This window comes from Ursus maritimus, unplaced genomic scaffold, assembly GCF_017311325.1.
Source record: "Ursus maritimus isolate PB19 unplaced genomic scaffold, ASM1731132v1 scaffold_1, whole genome shotgun sequence".
Classification (NCBI taxonomy): Eukaryota; Metazoa; Chordata; class Mammalia; order Carnivora; family Ursidae; genus Ursus; species Ursus maritimus.
In genome coordinates, this window is record NW_024423343.1 from 37,906,999 (window position 1) to 37,927,718 (window position 20,720).

At 40.8% G+C, this 20,720-nt stretch overlaps 1 protein-coding gene across 1 annotated transcript in view; it reads left to right on the forward strand.

Moving 5' to 3' along the window:
• Positions 1 to 20,720, forward strand: part of LOC121105435 (E3 ubiquitin-protein ligase HECW2-like) — a 95,032-nt gene that overhangs the window by 59,709 nt on the left and 14,603 nt on the right. Inside the window, exon 2 of the mRNA XM_040642562.1 lies at positions 14,000 to 14,107. Within this exon, the coding sequence (XP_040498496.1) occupies positions 14,000 to 14,107 (108 nt within the window). The remainder of the gene's footprint in view (positions 1 to 13,999; positions 14,108 to 20,720) is intronic.

The window sequence follows — 20,720 nt, forward strand, 5'->3', positions numbered from 1 at the left end:
TTCTCCTTCTCTGTAAAATAGAAGCTTTGCAAGAAAAAGCAGGGGCTGTGTTTGTTGTGATAGTTCAGAACTATCTCCCAATGCCTGGCTCCATATGCTATCATAGTGAGTGAAAATGCTAAGATGTTATATGGATGCAAATTTGGTATTGGTGTGCTTCTCATTTTATTTGTTATTGTTGAGTTTTGAGGTCTTTCTTCACATAGGGATGTGGTTTGGAGAAAGGAATAGCATATATAAATTTTGAGGTCTGACTCTATGCTCTTCTGACTACCTTCTCAATGCAATAGTCCACTGTGATTGAAGAGGTACTGGCCGAACTCCCTGTGTTTAAGAAAGACCATCTCTATGAAAAGGTACACATATGTGCTGGCCTTAAGTCTGAACTCCAACATCATCTAACCTCCCTTGATCCACTTTATAAGTGTCTTGATCAACTTGGAGATCTAGTTCCCTTATGATAATGGTGTGTGCTGGGTGTGTGCCAGGCCAGAGAATAAGAGAATCTCCCAGAGAATAAGAGAAATCTCCCTCAAGGGAGACGTAGGTTTCCTTTACATAGGATAGTAGCCTGTGTGACACAGGTGAACATCAGTGACACAGGGATGGACCAGAACCTAGAGTTCAGTTAAAGTGGCCTATCTGGCAAATGTTACAATATTTAGAAGGTAAAGAATCATGGTTTGGGGTCCAGGGTGGGGGGAGCGTGAGGCGAGCTTCTCTTCAGCCCCATGGAGAATTTGTTGGTCCGTAACTAGGAGGTAAACAAGCATTCAAGATGATACACTTTTGACTGGGGATGAGAACAGAGATGCTGACATTCTTGAGAAGTCTGTCGTTCTTAGGCTGTAGCCACCTTTGATGCCAATGAGGGAAATGAATTCATCCTTTCTAGACTTCTTTTTCCTAATCTCCTTTTGGTGACTGAGTCGAATTCGTGAGGTGACTGCCATTTTCCTAATGTTATCTGAGAAAGGCAGCGTGTTGTAAAAGAGCTCGGGTTTGGGTGACATTCAGATCCGACCCAGAAATCCCAGCTGTTTGTTATCACTTCCTCTCTGTGAGCCTCTGCTTCCGCATCTGTAACATAGGCCTAATAACATTATGGACCTCAGCCTTGGAGCAGAGTCTGTTCATTAGACTGTTTCAGAAGCATCTGTGATGTGTCCCTGGTACACTGTGGACATTCTGCACATGCTTGTTCTTACTGTTGTTTGCTAGCACACACCCAAGAGTCCACAGTGGTTTGTTCTAAGCCTGGGCAGGGTTTACATGTCAGAAGAAGCCTGGTGGTGATTTTGGAGAGCCAGGCTTGCTGTGTCCACATGGTCTATTGTAGAACCAGCTGCAAGCTCCGTGGCTCCTTGAAGCTTTATGCAAACTATGTCTGGATTAAGGAAACAGTAGAGATAACATTGCATCCACTACATGTGGCACATTTAAATCCAGTCCGTCTCACTTCACAACAACACATGTGACCAATGAGGGTATTTTATCGTGCTTTCCTGGAAGTTTGCTGGAAAGACATGGTCTTGCAGCCTCAGACTGCATTCTCCCCTTCAGCCAACACTTAATAATTGCGATAACTGCCCCCGGGGAGGCCAGCTTCAGGAGGCCCCTTTTCCATTAAAGACCCCTTCCATTAAAGATGCATCCCATCTGGAAGTTCTTCCACTACAACCTCTTCCTTGGATAAGACAAGAGCACAGCTAGATTGAGGTTTTGCATCCATTTTTTCATTAAAAATGACGTCTGAGGGACACCTGGGTGGCTCATTCGGTTGGGTGTCTGCCTTCGGCTCAAGTCATGATCCCAGGGTCCTGGGACCGAGCCCTGCATCGGGCTCCCCCCTCTGCCTACTGCTCCCCCTGCTTGTGCTCTCTCTTTCTGACAAATAAATAAATAAAATCTTTTAAAAAATGACATCTGAGAATAACTTCAGGGTTGATAATCACGGTTTTGGATTTTCATTAAAGCTAGATAATATTTCAAAAAGTTTTAGTCGATTTTTACAGTTTGAAATCACAAGTCCACAAATTTCATTCCAGATTAGTTAGAATGCTGTAAGCCTCTTTCAGTACCCTAAATGAATGCTATATCTGATTAAGCATAGTAGTAAATTAGAGTTTCCAGATAATGACCACTCTATTCTTAGTAAATCAGACAGAAAACTCCCTTCTCTGTGATAACGGTTTGTTGATATCAGCTTACTCTGTATGAGTGTGTGTGTGTGTGTGTGTGTGTGTGTGTGTGCGTATGCGTGTACACATAACTCATTCTTTGGAATTTTCCCAAAGGAAAAAAGCAAAGGAAGGAAGCCGAGGGGAGGATGGGGCGATTGCATCCTGTACCCTTTATAGGGTGTGGCCACGACTGCCTCAGCCTAAGGGACACTAATAGGTTGTGTTTTTTCATTTAGGATGCCTGACAGTCTTGAGGAAAAGTAGGAGTGGCTCTCAGTGTTTACTTAGCTGGACAGGAGTCTCCGGGTAGAGGTCTGCTGAAATCCTGCTTAGAATTTCATTTCTAGAACTTGGGAAAGAGGAAGAGAAGCAGGAGCATCAGTGAGGTGGACCCACAGAGCTCTCAAAGCCACGTTAGGACTCCAGACCCGCCTGACTTCAGTTCTGGGCACTTCTGTGAATGAAATTGCCGAGTGGGTAGGCCAGGTACATGATTTTAAGGAGAATGGAACATGTTTCTTCTTGCTGCTTCCTAAATCTTGTTTGAAATGATGATGGATTCAACCCTGGCAAAGACAGAGAGGAATTCTTTGGGATTACGTGAGGTAAGATATTAGAAAGTTCTGTGAAATGAGTTCTACCCTCACCTGATTTCTGAGTCCAACTGTTTGGGATTTACAGTTCTCTCTGCCTTTCTCTTTGAAACATCCTTAAATATGGTTCCCTCTCAGCTTGATTAGGACAGTTATTAACAAACTATGTGGTGTGCTTTTCACATTTCATCATTTGACAGCTCAACATCATCAGTGCTGGGATTAAAACATTTAAAACTTTTACAAAAAGGGCCACATGGGTGGCTCAGTCGGTTAAGCGTCTGCCTTTAGCTCAGGTCATGATCCCAGGGTCCTGGGATGGAGCCCAGCGGGAGCGGGAAGTCTCCTTCTCCCCCTCCTCATGTTCTCTCTCATTTGTTCTGCTCTCTCTCTCTGTCAAATAAATAAAAATCTTTAAAAAATTAAAAACTTTTGCAAAAATTATGTAGTCCCTTTGCTGAATTTCTAGAACCTCCTGGTTTCAAATGAAGTACTTTACTGTGATGTTAAGTGCAGGTCCTACCTACAATAATGTTTCTTAAAATGTCATTTGATTGAGTCTAAATAGATTTTATGACCAGTTATCTGCCTCTGGGTAATAATGTTTTTTTTTTTTTTCAGATTTTAAAACTCTTCTCTCATGAATGAGAGGTCAAGGCTGATTTATTTGTAATGTAGTGTTTCTATGGACAAGTATTCATAGACATTCACATTGTAGAAACTGTTGATTTAACAGCAATCTTACAACAAAACTTTAATTTGAGAATAAAATCATGTTTTTGTTAAGATTTCCTTGTGGCAGTTGAAGTAAACTGACCCAGCTTTCTATAGACCTTTGAAATCTGCTCTAATTGTTTAAAAGACAGGATGAATCCAGGGCAAAATTTCAGTTCTAGCCTAATCCTTTTTCAATGAAAAGATTTACTCTTTGGCTACAAAATGCCAGTCAGTGGTTCTTAAAGTGGGTGGGGATGTTATTTTTTTATTTTTCATTTATTATTATTATTATTATTATTATTATTATTATTATTATTTGTCATGTAGCACACAACTGGCATTTAGTGCTTGAGAGCCAAGGATGCTACTGTTGCTACAATGTATTGGACCCAGTAGTGCCCTCATTTGGAAACACAGATAAATGCCTAGTTTAATGAAAAGTAAGTTGATGGTTTAATAAGGATTCAGGTGAGCAGTCTAATCTCTGGGAAAGTGGTTCATCTTCTGATCAAGCCATTATGGGGAGGGACCCATGGGGAGTAGGCACATCTGCAGAATTATTCTTTAGGGTTAGTAGCATTGAATGTTCCAGAAGGATTGCTCTCACATTCTTCCAACTAATATTTTCAGGTTGAGATTGGATTAGCTCCAGTAAGTATTTGGAGACTTCAATAAGGGTAACCTCCTTCTTTAAATCAAGTTAGCTATTATAGTTCCTGATCCTTATTGTATGAGCTCAGTAAGATCAAAAGTGTGATTTACCCCTAACCAAAGGGTGATTTTGTGCTGAACTTTATATTTCATAATGGTTGTACATTTCTCAGAATCTGCAGCTATTAGGTTCATGTAAAAGTAACATCCTGAAAGATCTGGAGGTTGCTTTTAAACTTCACTTAGTATTGAAAGGATTATCTTTGAGTGAGAGCTTAGTATATGCATGGTATTAAAAAAATCATTAGAAGAAGGAAAGAGAGATATATAATCAAAACCTCGTTGTCATTCCTGGCGACTTTTTACACACATAGTGCCACAACCGAGATTTCCTAGTTAAACACAGTATTCATGATCCAAGTTTCACTGTGTAGGAGATGAAGTCATCTCTGTTTGTTCTTTATTAAGCTGATCTTAAAGCTCATTGACAGAATTTTAGGCTTTGAGTGACCTTCCACTCAAGAGCTGCACTGATCGATCTACTCTGTGTGAGAGACTGTGTTCTGTGTGTAATAGCATAATGCACTATCATTGTACGTATGGACTACACTTCTGCTGTCTGCTCATTTGCCATCCAGATTAAGAAAGGAGGCAGTCTCCAAAAACATATGCATTAGCATGCTTTTGCTTTAATTTATATATATTTGTCAGAAATTAGAATAAAATGAATTTATTTAAAAGAAATTTAAAAAGTAAAAACTAAGGAAATGAGGTTGAGGAACTGTGCTTTTGAGTATTAAAAGAAAAATATAACTTTCTTAGAAAGAAGAAATGGATTAAACATTTTTTAAACCCCACACACATAGCTCCTAATATGTGCCAGGTTCAAGTACTGTACCCAGTACTCCTCACTGCTTTCTGAGCTAAGTGCTGTTATCATTTTGTAGGTTAAAGAAATGGAGTCTATGCAGTTTTAAGACTTGTACAAGGTTATGGATCCAGTAAATGAAAGAGATGGAATTTAAACTCAGGTCTGCGGTTTCTCAAAGTTCTGGGATCTTACCTCATAGCTGCTGCCTGGCAACCTCATTATCAAGCAGTGTATTACTCTCTTGGTACCTGTAATAAATGATTTGTGCCTAAAAACATAAAGCATACTTCTCTTGGTGGATAGAAGGCCCATGTGGATTAAATGCCAGTGATACATTAAATATGTTGCATTAAGGGTTTTATCGAGTTACTAAGTGATGGAGAATCTGAGCTTTCTATTTTGACTGATTAAGGTTGGGTGTGGGAAAGTTGGACTTTCGGGAGTTGTTTGGATAAAGAGAGGAACAGGAAGAGCATGGGGGGCTTAGGGAGTGAAATTCAGGCTGGTGGTTGGACTTGGAGAGAGCTTAGAGGTGGATGAGTCACCTCGCAGGGTCGTTGGACTGGAGAGTCTGGAATTGATTCACAGCCTTTCGCACTAAGACTGGCTATTTATAGCTGCCGCAGCTCTGTCTACACAGGAAAGATGAAGATGGGAGGAGAGGGTCACGTTTAGGTTATGGCTCCAGCGCTTGGTGCTGGGCCTGGGCGTGAAGCATAGTGGGCCATCCTCTCTTGCTCTTCAACTGTCCACTCTGCACATGGCAGCCAGGAGGATTTTCCTTTTTTTAAAAAAACATGGATCATATTACTTCCCTGCTTGAAGTCTTCCAGTGACCTTCCATCATCCTCAGCGTGGAATCCAAACTCTTCACACTGGTCTAGATAGAAGGTGTGGTATAGTGTCCAGGAGCGTGGTCTCTGGGCTCACTCTGCACATACCAGTTTCGGGATCTTGGACAGATTTCCCAACTTCTCTGTGCCTTAGTTCCCATCATTAAGAATCCGCTAGTGGTGCCTACCTCAAAGGATTGTTAGAGATGTCAGTGACTCGATAAAGACAGAGCTATAGAACAGTGCCTGACATACAAGCCATCTCTGAACCGCTCTTTACTAGCTGGTATTCCGGGCCATGACTGAAACTCTTAGGAGGTATTTGCCAAAATGAGTTCGAGTGTTGCTTCTCACTGATCTACTGGTGATTTCTTCCCTTGTCCAAACGAGTGTTTAATCGAGTAGCCTAGGATCAAGTAGTTTACATAGGAATTTGCCTGGCAGCATCCTGCCTCTGCTGGCTGTATGGCGGGAGGTGAATGTTCAGGAGGCCACCTTAGGGCGCTGCTTAGGACATGGCTATAAGTCACCCGGGGTGGCTCTAGTGAAAGATTTCCCATTCTCCAGGTTGGGCCCCACCACCTCCGGTCAATGACCTGCTCCAGAGAAGATAACCATAAGACATCTCTCTCATACTGGGGGGTGCATGGCCTTGAATCAGCACATGTGAACCCACTCGGCCCTGCAGGTGCTGCGATGCGCTCGCCTTCCCGGGAGCGCGTACCCCAGGGCTGGACCCTGCCAACTGGCCATCAGCTCTTCTCTGCCTCTGTTGCTTTTTTTGTCCCGTGATGTGCTGTGCCTTTTTCTTCCATCTTTGGCACATTACAATCAGCAGTTCTTTCCAGTATCTATAGGAAAATAGCTATTCAAGTGAGAACCAAGCCGTAGTCAGTGGGTACATCTCAGCTGGTGTTGTGGTAACAGGATTGTAATCTCTAGGAACGTCTGGTACTCAGTCTTTTTTTCCAACCAGAAGGAGCTTTGGTGTCAGGAAGTGGGCATCTAGGGAGACTAGGTTAAAACCAATATAACGTTTGCAAATTCATGAGGAAGGTGGCTAATGAATTCTCATAGCACTTCATAAGATTGGTAGTCTGTTTGGTGCAGTCCCTGGGAAAGACTCACTCTTCCTGTGCAATGTAGTTCAGATCCCAAAGTCATTGTCAGAGTTTCCCTGTCCCCTTGTAGCAGGATTCTGTAACCTGCCTGGCATATGCTTGTAGAAGTTCTGCAAAACTTTTTAGAAAATTGTTAAAAACCACCACACAGTCCCTGTGAAGTTGTGCTCTTTGCCCAGGTCTACAATGCTGCTTTTGATTCAAATTGTAGTTTAGTAAATTGCTCTCCAAATCCCATATGCCAGGGCATCTAATTTTCCAGTACAGCCAGAATAAACTAGGCCCCTGTATGATCCAGTCTCAGGACATAGTTATATTCAATTTGTATCCAAAAGGTAATTTAAAACAACTTAGGTGTTTATGCCATTTGTGAGAAAATGTGGGGAGGAATTACTTTAAAGCAAGAGAAAATTTGCAAGCATTATTTTTCGTCTCTCTGGCACAATCTGTCACATGGCAGCTTTCTCAAAAAATTCCTCCTCATCTTTTCTTAACTCCCCTGGGTTGATTGATAGAAGATCGAAGGCTTTGAAGAAAAAAAAAAAAATATATATATATATATGTGTGTGTGTGTGTGTGTGTGTATAAATATATATATATATATGTATGTATATGTATATATATATATATATATATATTCCTATTTTATCTCCAGCATTCTACGGGGATTTTGGAAATATTAACAGAGACATAGAAACATTTGCAAATCCACATTATGTTTGTATATGCTTGAAATATCTGGTCATGTCTCCTACATATTCTCTTATTATTTTAAAAGCCTATTCAGAGGACATTTTCTGGAATCCAAATTATCACGTACAGGAAAAAAAAATCTTTTAAAGGTAATTTTCATAGTGATCTCTGCATACGCAATATTATGGGGAAGGAAGAGTTTTAAAACATTAAAAGTTTTTCTGCTTACATTATTTTAGCTTTTTGTGGCATTTTAGGAGAGAATTCATTATTTTAATTACGCTTTACAATCATTTTGAGGGTTAATATAATTAATACTACTTTTCCAAAGATGAAAAAGATAACATCCTGGGGGCCAGGCAACAACAGTAACTTTTACCCCTGAATTCAGCTCTAAATTCAGCCACTTGTTTATTGCTTCAATGACCATTCGTAGAAGTACAAGAATGAACCCCGGTGGTAAAGCAATGTGTCCGTGGAACAGTGAAGCAAAGGAATGCCTGAGATACCTTCATGACGGGCTTGAATGTGTAGATCTCCCAAAGGGTATCTCTGTGTGTGCCTCCCAAAGATACACCCAAGCCGATAGATCCAGAGCCCTAGGAAGTCTACACTGTTGCAGGGACTGATTATTGCTCATTATCCCCTCTGTTCCTCTTTAACTCTGTATAGAGTATGCACAGCCCGGTCCTAACACTCGTGACATTGCATTGAACCTTCTCAGCCAGTCTCTCCCACCACACCGTGAACTCCAGATGGCGGGAAATGGGTGTTCCGTCTCTTGCATAGTAGGCAGTCAAAAAATGCTTTCCAATGAATGAATGCATGAACGAATGAACAAGCTAACAAATGAAAGGGACAATCATCAGCGATGAACAGCGTCCAGAGCATTGCTGTGATTGTTCAGTATCCCTGGAAATAACCACAGAACAGAGTTTTTCCTTGTGTGGCCTTTGTTGTACTATCTCTATCAAGGAATCAGCTCCTTGGGGTGTTTGCTAAAATTCAAATTCCTGTATCCTAACTCAAACCTGCCAAACCAAAATCTCTGGAAGAGCAGCCCAGGAATCTGCATTTTAAAGAAGCGTTCAGGATATTCATAGTGAGCAATGGAGTTGGGCAGTCATTGCTGTGGAGGATCAATTAGCGAAAGGGAAAAGTGGCCAATGAGGATTTGTTTCCTAGTGAGTGTGCAGGACATGTTGGTAAGTTTGCTTATCTAGAGATTTTGTTTAAGTCCCCAACATGTTCCTCCTAAAGATAATGTGGTTTTAATTAAGGAAAGCGGTCCTGTTTCTGACCTAATTAATTAGATCTGAGAAAATTCTCTGAGCCACTAACTACTCTGTAGTTAAGAGATTTGTGTGTGGTGTAATCTTCTATCTCTGTGCCTTTGTTTTCTGGGTCCAAATACTTTATTTGTTTCTCCCTTGGAGAAGCAGGCTTAACAATTAATTCCGGTATTAATAACAGAATAAATGGAAATAGACTTAAAGAGTAATTAAAAAAAGAACACTAAATGAAATCACTTTCCAAAAGTATCATGGGCTGCTAAAATAGGAGTGGAGATTTTCAAGTTTTTTTATCATGTTCCCATAATATTCATAAACAGGTATAAAACTATATTGAAAGGATTTTTAGGGCTTTTTTTTGTGTGTGTACTTTGGTTTTCTATTTAGAGAAAATGTACCGCCAACTAGACTTGTAAAAGAACAAAGAAGACATATGAGACATGAGTGGACAAGCTTTATATAAACCATACCAAACAAAATTAGATTTAAAAAAGGTATTTAGGTACATGAATTAAACATCTTCAATGTTTCTTTTTTGTAATTATATTCCAGCTTGAAAGTTACCCAAGTATCTAGAATATGCACTCCTAGAAAATAAGACTATTTCTTTTTTTTTTTTTAAAGATTGTATTTATTTATTTGACAGAGAGAGAGAGCATGAGCAGGGGGTGTGGCAGAGGGAGAGGGAGAGAAGCAGGCTTCCCGCTGAATAAGGAGCCCCATGCAGGACTCAATCCCAGGACCCTGAGATCATAACATGAGCCAAAGGCAGACACTTAACTGACTGACCAACCAAGTGCCCCCAAAATAAGACATTTCAATTGGAAAACAGATGCTTTAATCCTAGTAGGAAGAGAAATAAGAATGAGAATGGAAAAAGGAGCGAGGAAGGTAATGTTCAAAGAACAAAAGCAAAACCAGAAATTGTGCCTCATGGAAACTGACATGTTTTTAGGTTGAAAGGAAGAAACTAAAAATCAAGGTGAGAGAAGGTGATTGGTGGAGGAGATTGGGTCAAAGGCTCCGCCATAACAGGGGGTAGAACCCTGGGAAGGAAGGCAAGGCGTAGGTATAGATACAGAAAAGATGGTATTAGAGAGACGAGGCCTAACGTTCTACGTGTTTTGAATGGTACCCTGCTCCAAATCAGATCGTGGAAATTAGCTATGGGATGTGAGGACAGTGGGCCAGATTTGAATAGTTGTGCAGAGAAATGGGGAAAGGAAGTAGCCAAGTATAAATGCAACAATTGATAATTGGTTGTAAAAGCCAACAGTGTTTCTTTGATCTATCACAACGTTTATTCAGTGGAGGAAGAAATAGGCTTATAGTTATGTCTGCATTACGGTTGTAGGGGATTTAGAACCTGTTCTTTCGTATACCATTTTATGCTCAGTTATTTTTCTTCTTTGGAATTGGGGCATTTAAAAAAGACCGAATCACCTAATATATATGTTAGATGAGGGGAAAGAAAAACAGCTCATACAGTCTAGGAAAAAATAGTCTGTCCTCAGATATCCGTGAAAAATAGATCCCAGCATGGAAATGCTGTCACGGAAAAGGTGTTCTGGGTCTAGACTAGAATTGACTGCAACCTAAACAAAGGTGTTAACCTACTTAAAGAAGAAAGTTTCACTTGGAGGGACCAATTAAAATTGGTCTTGAAACAAAGGAAAGAAATGAGTCATTCTCGCTGCTCTTCATATGGTGTGACCAAGGCTGGCCGGAGTCCTGCTGGTTAGCAGCAGTGGGAGCTGTAGTCGCAGTGGAGGTTGTGATAATCGTATCAAAATGATTTGTACCCTGTGCTCCTAAGCTGGCTTATTTATGTGGACTTGATATTCTCAATGAAGCATAGCTGCCACTCGTTGGCAGAGATGCTTGTCTCTGTCAGAGATGATGAATTACCAGAAACATCAACTCATCAGAGAAAAATGTCAATCTAGAATAACCAGAATAGTAATCAGCTTGGGTATCTGCTGTGTGACAGACACTATGCTTGGTGGGGAATAAGATCTTCCCCCTAGAGATTTGCAGGGTGGGTCTCTTGCTGTGGCATTTTTAATCAGAACAGATCCATCAAACTTCTGCTGTGGGCTTGCTCATCCTAATTCTGACCCATTTCTCATCTTTATGGGACATTTGAATTCCATATGAGCCTGAATACCCATAGTACATTTTCAACATGTTGCTTCAACTAGTCTTCTTTTTTTCTTTAAATATCATAAATTTAACCAAATGGAGTTGTCTACATGACCTGTGAACCAATGAGGGGAATTAAAGTCAGAGATATGGCTTATCCCAATCCACAGGCGCTGGTGGGTACGTTGAACACACAACTCTAGATCTGTTTCTGGGCAAAACCTCTTAGAAACAAGCACCCATCACTGTTCTCCCTTATAACCTACATCACGGGGGGCAGAATTTCTACCTTGCAGTGGATGTGGCTGGCAAAGAAAGAGTTTCTTAGTGACTCTTCTTGGAACAAGAGATGCCAACACCGGTTCTCTGTCAGAGTTCTTTTCCAGGAAGCATGTAAGGGGTGTATGGAGCCTCAGGCCCACTTCTGTCAGAAGCGTATCCTTTGTTTGGCTTACCTGATGGTTTTGGGAGAAAAGGTTAGTAACACCAGAAGTACAGACCTCTTACAATGAGATCACATTAACAAGTGCAGCTTTATTACCACTACTTTTTATCACTGTGGTCCTGGTGCTTGCTCCTTTAAACAAGATGTAATGCTGCCTCATCTTTCCTGACGCCTCGAGAGGAAACTCTCACAATAATATTTTCAGAAAATTTGCTATGTGCATCCACGTTTAAAAAAAAAAAGCATTTTGAATGGCTGGACATCTTGTACTCCCTATGCCTATATTCTCTTCCTTGCAGGGTCCAGCTTTTTGTGCCTTCCAAGTGACCAATAGCTAAAACAGAAGTACATTTATTTGCAAAAACATGAGAGTCTTTCTCTCCACCCAAGCAGCTCTGCCTGCTGAAGTATCTTTTAGAATATAGCGAACTATCTTTGTGGTCTGGACCGTAGCAGTGATGCGGTTGCGGGGATTCTAGGTCAAGTCAGGCATGGTGAGTCTAAATCCCTGATCGATTTTTAGGGTGATAAGTATATCTGTTAGGAATTGTGTTAAGGTGCAGGTTACAGAAATCCAACCACAGGGGCTTAACCAAATAGCAATTTACTGTTGCCTAGGTAGCAAGAAGCCTGAAGGCAGGTGGTTCAGGGCTGAAGGACTCGTCATGGTTACTTCTGGTTCTTGCTCTGCCATCCTTAGCATGTGGCTGTCATCCAAGAAGAGGGGAGAGGGAAGAGCAAAAAGGATTATTGAGTCTGCCCTTTTTAACTCAGAAAAATAATAGCTTTCCTGGAAGTCCCGCCCAGCAGACTTCCATTTACATCTCACTGGCCAGAGCTAGGCCATATGCCACCCCTAGCTGCAAAGCATTCTGGAGAAGTGAGTATTTTTAACTGGGAACATTGTTGCCTTGGATAAAAGTGAGTTTCACTTGGCAAAGAGGAAGCTCAGTGGATGGGCAGTGATCAGGATCTGCCCTGAAGAGCCCCATGACATCTATCACAACCAGTTTTAGGTGACCGCTTTTTACATATTGGTATTGTAGTTCTGTTTCTGTGGTGGAATGCAGTGGTTGGCCTTGTGTTGTGTGTTTAGCAGAGGAGGTGATGGCATGAGGGCGTTATGCTTTTCCATTCTTATAAAGAACAGTGGCTCCTTCTTGGCCTTTCACAAGAAACATTTTTGACTTACAATGTGCTGAATGCAAATGGCAGGGAGGACCATTCCTCCCAGAGTTTTGTGGCTTATCAGCATGGTGAAAATAGTGGGTTCCCAGCACAGACAGAAACCTCTCAGGGCTGGATTATCTGACCCCTCGCTCTGGCCCACTTTCAATTTCTTTCATGCTCCAGCGGCATGAAGAAAAGGGGAGGGGGCGGTTTTTCTTCTCAGGACGATTCCCTTGAGCTTGGGACCTTTTCTCCATCTTTCCTTTCTTTCGGTGTCGCTCTTACTTCACATCTAGCTCATCCCAGCTCTCAAAGTGTGTCCTTCATCTTTCCTCCTGCAAGAGGGATTTGAGGAGACAGTGAAGCACGTCTGACTTAAGAGCCAATGACACTTTACACATTTTCACGTACCTATCAAACTCCGAATGCTCTTCTTTTTAGTTGTATTTCCTATTCTAGGCCCTAGGATAGAGCTTCAAACCAGTGTGATGTGGGCAAATGATAGACGATGACCTTCGGCCTTTGGGGTGGTGGGGCAGAGCCTGGCACCACCGGAGCGTCCCTGCTGCCATTTTAAATTATAAGCGTCTCTTTCGTTTATCCCAGTGCGCCCTACAAATATTACTGTTTTCTGTGTGCCAGGAGGTCAGAAAGCTTGGAAAATGCTGCTTTCAGGCCTAATCTGGCTACTGTCCTTTCTATCCATACAAATGTCTAAACACTCTCTTCTTTTTTTGTATTGTTCAAGATTTATGCCTTTGGCCTTTTGCGAAAAATGATCCTAGCAAACATGACTTGGCTGATGGCTCCTGAACACTGTTCGTGGCAAACCTGTACTGTGGCTTCACTCATTTTCATAGCTTAAGATTCCTTTTTTTCACCCCATTTGAGTTCTGCTATATTCTCCCAGCTTTGCTCTTCCTTTCTTTTTTATATAGAATTTTATAGATGGGAGCGCACCAGCTCCTTTCTTACCTATCAGCTCACCGCTGACGCTGCAGCAATTGTATCCTTTGTTCTTTCCAGTTTTATCTTTTGGTGACATTGCTTAACCAGGCCAAGCCCAGAAAAGCCAACTTCCTTTAGCCCCCTCCCCAGTTCTCCCGTATCAATGCAAGTGCAGAAATGCAGGGTAGTAATCTGCCGGGAGCTGGTCATTCATAATGGTGTTCATTAATATTTCCCTCTTTGTCTTTTCTTCCCTTTATTTTAGAACTTTCATTAGTCTTTGAGCTAAGGAAGGACGCATAGGTTGTAATTAAGCTGAAAAGTGTTTGGTTTTTTTCAGATGAGAATTCTCCAGCCAACTTCTGGGATTCTAAAAACAGGGGTGTGACTGGAACCCAAAAAGGGCAAATTGTATGGAGAATTGAGCCCGGGCCCTATTTCATGGAACGTAAGTACGAAGCGAGAAATAGAAGTTTGTTACTGAACATACTATAAATATATGGAGACCTAGGGAGTCTTTTCTGAATTTATTATAAAAGTTTTTGGCTCTGATTTACATATTTATGCCATGTGTCTTCAAACTGGGAAATACATTGTTTTAGAAAATGCTCATTAGAGAGTGTTCACATATTTTGAAAAAGGAGTATGTAAATATATATGTGCATATGTATATACACATGCATATGACATATACCTTGTGAATGCATAATATATAAAGCATGTATGGTTATTTTAATACATTACACATTTTATATACCCTTGTACCTACATTTGTAATTAATATTTATTATATTGATTGCAGGGAGCAGAAATAATAATTCAAGATTTCAGTTAATTTAAGAATTTTATTGACCTATACAATACTTTGCTATTATTTTTCCCAGCAGCAATAACTATTGCATTTGGGTCCTGGTCTTCACAATTACGTGAGAGAGTCTGGGCATACTACCCTGGAGGTCAGTTTTAAGAATCAGAAATTGGCTGCAGATAACTCAGCCATTACCCAGTTGACCTGATGTTGTATTTATTTGTAAATAGAAATGCTTATACATAGTACGTGGTTCACAGAAATATCTCATTCCTTTTTATTTAGGGTGAAGGGGAGTACTTATATTTGCCACTAATACTATTAAGAATACAGTATATACATTTTTGTGGAATAGGTAGAAGTGTGAATGAATACATGATTTACTGGGTGGTTCAAATTAACTTTTACATTTGGAGAATGCTTCGTTAATGTAGAAAATGGGCTATTTAAAATTTTTCTGAGTTGTTTAGTTTGTGTAAGAATTAAGTTTTCTATGTTCAAGAGATTTAATATAAGAGAATATGTGTGTGAATGTTAGTACCGAAGGATGGTACATATTAAACCTTAAAATATAAAGTAAGGTTTAATTAAATGGGATACTGCTATAAGCATATTTTTATTGAAGTATATAAATTTCTGTAATATAAAAAGTTATTTTCAAAGACTAACATCTGTTGCTTTGAATTGCCATTAAAAACATCAGATAATTCTTCTAGATCCTTACTGGTAGGTCAGCATTTCATAACTTTCTCTAATCATGCTTCTCTCCCCGAAGGACTGTCTTTTTTTCATAGTTCATTATCTGGCTAGAGTTTCTCCTGAAACCCTAAAGAGAATTTAGTTTTTAAGGAAAAATGCTCATGATATATCAATAAGTGAGGGGGGAAAAGCAGATACATATAACATAATTCTAACTAATATCATGACACATAGGAAAAAGTCTGGAAGGATATTTGCCAAAATGTGAACACGGGTTGTTTCCTAGGAGGTAAGATTATGGGCAATTTGTTTTTCTTGCTCATTTCTACTTTACTTTCCAACGTTTGGCCCAACTGGCATTGCCATCTACTAATGAGAAACATAAGTGATAAAAGAATGTGGGAGAAAATGGAATGGGTTACTTTCATTCAATGCGATTCCTCCCTTTGAAAGGATCCCAGGGTTTAAGCGGCTGATATAGCTGAGAAATTTTGCCAACTGAACTTTAGGGGAGAAGGTAAAACAACCTTTTTGTTTGCTCCAAAATGCCAGACTGCTAGGAATGTTACCTCTGGAGGGAGTGTGCCAATTCGTGTTGTGAGGCTCCGGCGAACAACCTGGGAAGAAGTCAGTATCCGCAAACAATGAATCATGCAACACTACATCAAAAATTAATGATGTACTGTGTGGTGACTAACATATCATAATAAAAAAATTTTTTTTAATTAAAAAAAAAAGTCAGTAACCCATACTGCTATAATTTGGAACACGATGTGTAAAAACCCTATTTGCAGAGTGTCCCATTTACCGTGGTTGATTTTATTTCTCCTCCCAAAAGCTTTAGAGATTCATCATGTCCTGGCTGATTAGGGTATGATAATATCTCTGTCTGGAGGAGTGCTTTCCTCTATACCTTGTTCTAGTATTTAATAGAAATAAGCTTGACATTGAAGCTAGGAATTGGGGATGAAGAAAAGAGTAGGGTTTTTGTTGTTGTTGTTTTATTTTCTCCTCTAAATTCCACCTTAATTCTGCACACACAAAACTGGAGATATTGTGTAAAATGAATGTAAAACTGGAAATATGCAGTAATGTTTTTTTTAAGGACTGAGAAAAGTCGTGTATGTTGAAATCCAAGACAGTGAATGAGAATTACAGAAAGATTTGGCTTTAGAATAAAGTTTATCTTCATTAATCAGAATGAGGGCTCCTCCAACACACATCCCTATCCTTTCAATGTAAAAAGCTCAGGTGGTATTTATATGAGTGCCTCGTAGTGTAGTCTGTGTCTTTTAGACATCATTTTTTTACCCCATATCTGGCTACAGCAGACCTAAGGGGATTTCCCAGCATAATGAGGTTGTGCTTGAACCGCAGGAGCTGATGGCATGGAACTTATAAAAAACTGGGGGGGGGGTAGTTTAGACAGCTTCTATAATATTTTCAGTGTCTGATCTTGAAAACTTATGACATTTAAAAACTTTTGCTTTCATCTACAGAAAGAAAATTTATTTTTAGCTCATCAGAAGTTCAGGCAAAATAAAATTCTGTGGACATTGACCTAAGGTCATGGGTAAACTTTGATTTGAGCGCTGTCTAAGCTATTTCTGAATGTAAAGATGGCTTTAGTTTGTCTAGATAAAGCCCCAGAAGAGGCAGGCAGCCCAGACTTACATTATTACAGGGCCTGCTTAAATGAATTTGAAGGAGAAAGACGGGTTTAATTTTGGGCAGACGACCTTCCTAGGCACTGGGCAGGAGGATCAGCTTCCTCGGCACCTACTTGTCCTAAGACTGTCAGAGTCCCCCGATGAGCTTATGCTGGCAGAGACTGAGCGGGTCATCTTTGCAGGATGCAGCTTGAGTTTGCAAATATAAGAGGCTTCCAAGTTGTCTTGTCAGGTAGTCTCAGGTAGACTATGGTCATTCATTTATTCATTCATTCAGACCTGCTTTTGTTGTTCCTTTATTCCTTCTATTCATCTGTCCATCTGTCTCTCTCCAGCCATGAAGAGGTATTTATTAAGTGCCAACTTTGTGCCACATGCTTCTAGGAGCTCACTAAATCCTGGATCTATGAATGAGCTCGGAAATGGTAAACGTCATGGCTATGTGCTAAACTGCCTTGTGATCATTGAGGATAATATCAGAATATTGGTATTTGTATAAATGATACAGTGTTTTCACATATCTTATCTGTCTTAGCCCTGGGAAGTGGGGCAGGATGAGGAAACCGAGTATCAGAGATGTAAGTGGCTTGTGTACATAAGAGCCTTGTCCCTGATTGGCACTCAGATTAATTAATATGCTTTCCAGGATGCAGTGCCTTGCCAAAACAGAAACTTTATGGATGGCTTCTTTGGGCCGGTGCAGGAGGCAGGTGGCCTGGGCCTCTTATTTGTACTGTCAGAGCCTTTGCTCTGTGTCCATTCCCAAGCCCCTTCCCGCCAACATCAGAATGACCTTTTTTTCCCTTGGATGGAGATTTGGTGCTTTTTATTTTCCACTCTCATACTTTAAGTTTGGAATCCTGTTCATCCTCTAATCCTATTAGGTTTCTGCTACGTCCACACTGATACTGTCTGTCTTTGATTTTCATGATAGTGTATCTGAGCTTTAGCAGAGGAGGGCTAGGCCATTCAGGCTCTTTTGGCCCTTGTTAAAGAGAAGACAACTTGCAGTAACATATAAATGATAAGTTCACCTGTCGGTGGAAATGTGGGCAGATTTCCTCAAAAGCATAAGGATTAGAATGTGTTTACTTTTTCTAGTTTGTGGCCTCTGAATAAAAGATCCTGTGAATAAGAATCATAATATGAAGAATAAATAATAAAACAACAAAAGCACACAGAGCAATGGTTAAAATCATGTTTTAAAATAAATTGCAGTTAGCTTGATTTTTTAAAGATTATTCTTTTTTAAAAAAGATTTTATGTATTTATTTGAGAGAGAGTGAGAGAGCACAAGCGGGGGGGTTGGGGGCAGCAGCAGAGGGAGGAGAAGCAGGCCCCCCACTGAGCAGGGACCCTGATGCTGGACTCCATCCCAGGACCCTGGGGTCATGACCTGAGCCGAAGACAGACGCTTAACTGACTGAGCCACCCAGGCGCCCCTAAAGATTATTCTTTTTAAATAAAAATGCTTGAGGGAAGGACATTTCCATTCCATCCACTTTATGGTTCAAAATATTCGGCTTCTAGAAAGTTGGGAAAAATGCAGACTTTCTAAATAAGAACAAATTATTAATGGCTGCCTAAGTGAATCTTGTAGCTATTTAAGGTGATGGACGAGATCCCAGTCTTTGAAACAAAACCATTTCTTATAGGACGTGGCCTGTAGAATCTTTTTTCAGAGAAAGCTTGAAATGGAGTTTCATACTAATGCCTAGAGTTAATGTAGATGAGTTGAGATTGCTTTTAAAAAGCACTGGGTGTTATATGCAACTAATGAATCATTGAATGCCACATCAAAAACTGATGATGTACTATATGCTGGCTAATTGAACATAATAAAAAAAAAAGAATAAAGGAAATGCCATAATTGCATCAAAAATAATTTTTGAATAGGTAGTGTACAAAAAGAGTATAATGTTTAAAAGATACAAAAGGTGAAAGTGAGTATCTCCTCAACTTCATGCCCCAGTCATCAGAGTCCCCTCCCTGAAGACAACCACTTTTAAGTTTCACTTGATCTATCTGGAAATATCTTACTCAGATACAAACGCAGAAACAGAATGATTGCTTTAAAAATGTGATGTCGGAATCACGCAGTTACAGAAACCCCTTTACTTAGGAGCATGGTTACACGCCTAAACACCACTCAGGGTCCCTTCCACCTCCCCTCCCCACAATACAAGCCGAGGTGACTCGGATCCTCCTCCCATCTGTGGAGGTGATGGAGCTGGCCCGCTGGTGCTCTGGGGGATGTCTTCATTTGTGTTTATGGAAATTAGTAAGTTAAACATTTAAAAATAAAGGGGCTTTTTTGCCTTGTTGGCATCTAAATAGGGGCTGCCAAATCTCTATTGCAGGAGCTCTATAAATGAAAGTATCCTGAAGACCCCTGAAAGGCGCCAAGATATATTTCCGTAATTCATGACTGGCTTCAGCCGTTCAAGGGGGACCTCAGAGAGAGGAAGATGCCATTTGGGTGGTACTTTGTTCCTTCCTTCCTAGGCTAGAGCGGGCCCAACCAGTGACAGGTCCTCAGAGTTTAATGTGGGAGGCCTCACACTTCTGGCCTGCTGCTCTCTGAGGCAACATGCTTTTAATAAGTGGATTTTTTGGGAGAAAATGCTTTCTTTTTATAGTCTGAAGGAATACACACACACACACACACACACACACACACACGCACACACACACATCTGTTTCCACAATTTGAGGCCAAAAGGAGGACATGTTGGCTGCCACATCAGGCTGTGGAGAAAGCGTTCTTGGGGAGATGGGGTCATTCATCGCTCCTTAGTCCGGCATCTCGCCTGCCTGTGCACGGGGCAGCCTGGCCCCACGGGCGGTGGGCTCCTCCTTTATCTGGTGCCCCATCATCATTCCTGTGTTCACTTTTACCTGTGTGTGTCTCTACTGCTCAGAAGTAGCTTTTTGTTTTCCTCTTGCAGTTCATGGTTACAAATGGTAGCTGAAGTAGAAGCGTGAATGCCAGCTCCCCTTTTCTACCCATGTGGAGTATTCTTCTAGGTTCCTCTTCCCACAACTAAAACGTTCAAGCGCATCAATCAGAATGCTGCTCTCTCTTTCCTCTCTCTCACTCGGAGGGGATGTTGATCAGCTACACCATTTTTTAAATCTGGAGTGACCTCATAAAGCACTAACTGATATTTGAAGAGGAACGCTCCCCAGCATGGAGCATTGCTGTATTTTTAAGGGACAGAACTGGTGTTCTGCTGAAGGAACCGTCTTGTTTCAATCCAGATGCAAATAACTAGAGATTTTATTATAGCAAGGAATAAATAATACCTGGAATGCGTTCACTAGCAAAGCTGGCCGGGCTGTCAACATCCTACAAAAATAAGCTTTTTTTTTGGGGGGGGGGGTCTCATAGTCTGTTACCTACCTGACTCTTAAAACCTTACGAAAGAGGAGATTGCATCCTAACTTGAGAGGGAGTTAGGGAAAGATGTCTTATGAAAGTGCACTTCTCTTTATGGAGAAATGAGCTGCTCACTCACCATTGATTTGATCTATGAGGGACTGCTGCAGGCGAATTCACAGACTGCTGGTTGCTAACATTTTGAGTGGGATACTAATGAGCTCATGCCTGCAGAATTCAATCCTCAGGCATGTCACTGAGCTGGTTCTGCTTTGGCAGGCTCTGTGCATGGGGCCTCGCTTTGTTCTTATAGAATACATGCTATTGGTCTTGGAAGAAAGCAAGTGGGAGAGGAAGGTTTGCTCTGATCTATACAGCTGTTATTATTTCAGTAATAACTTGTGTTCACATTTGGGAAAGTCATTTGCACAGGTGTTCCCGGGCAAATGAAGTAATAGTAAAGCTAGAATTCTTGTGTAGGTCCTCTTGCTGTTCCTCCAATCCA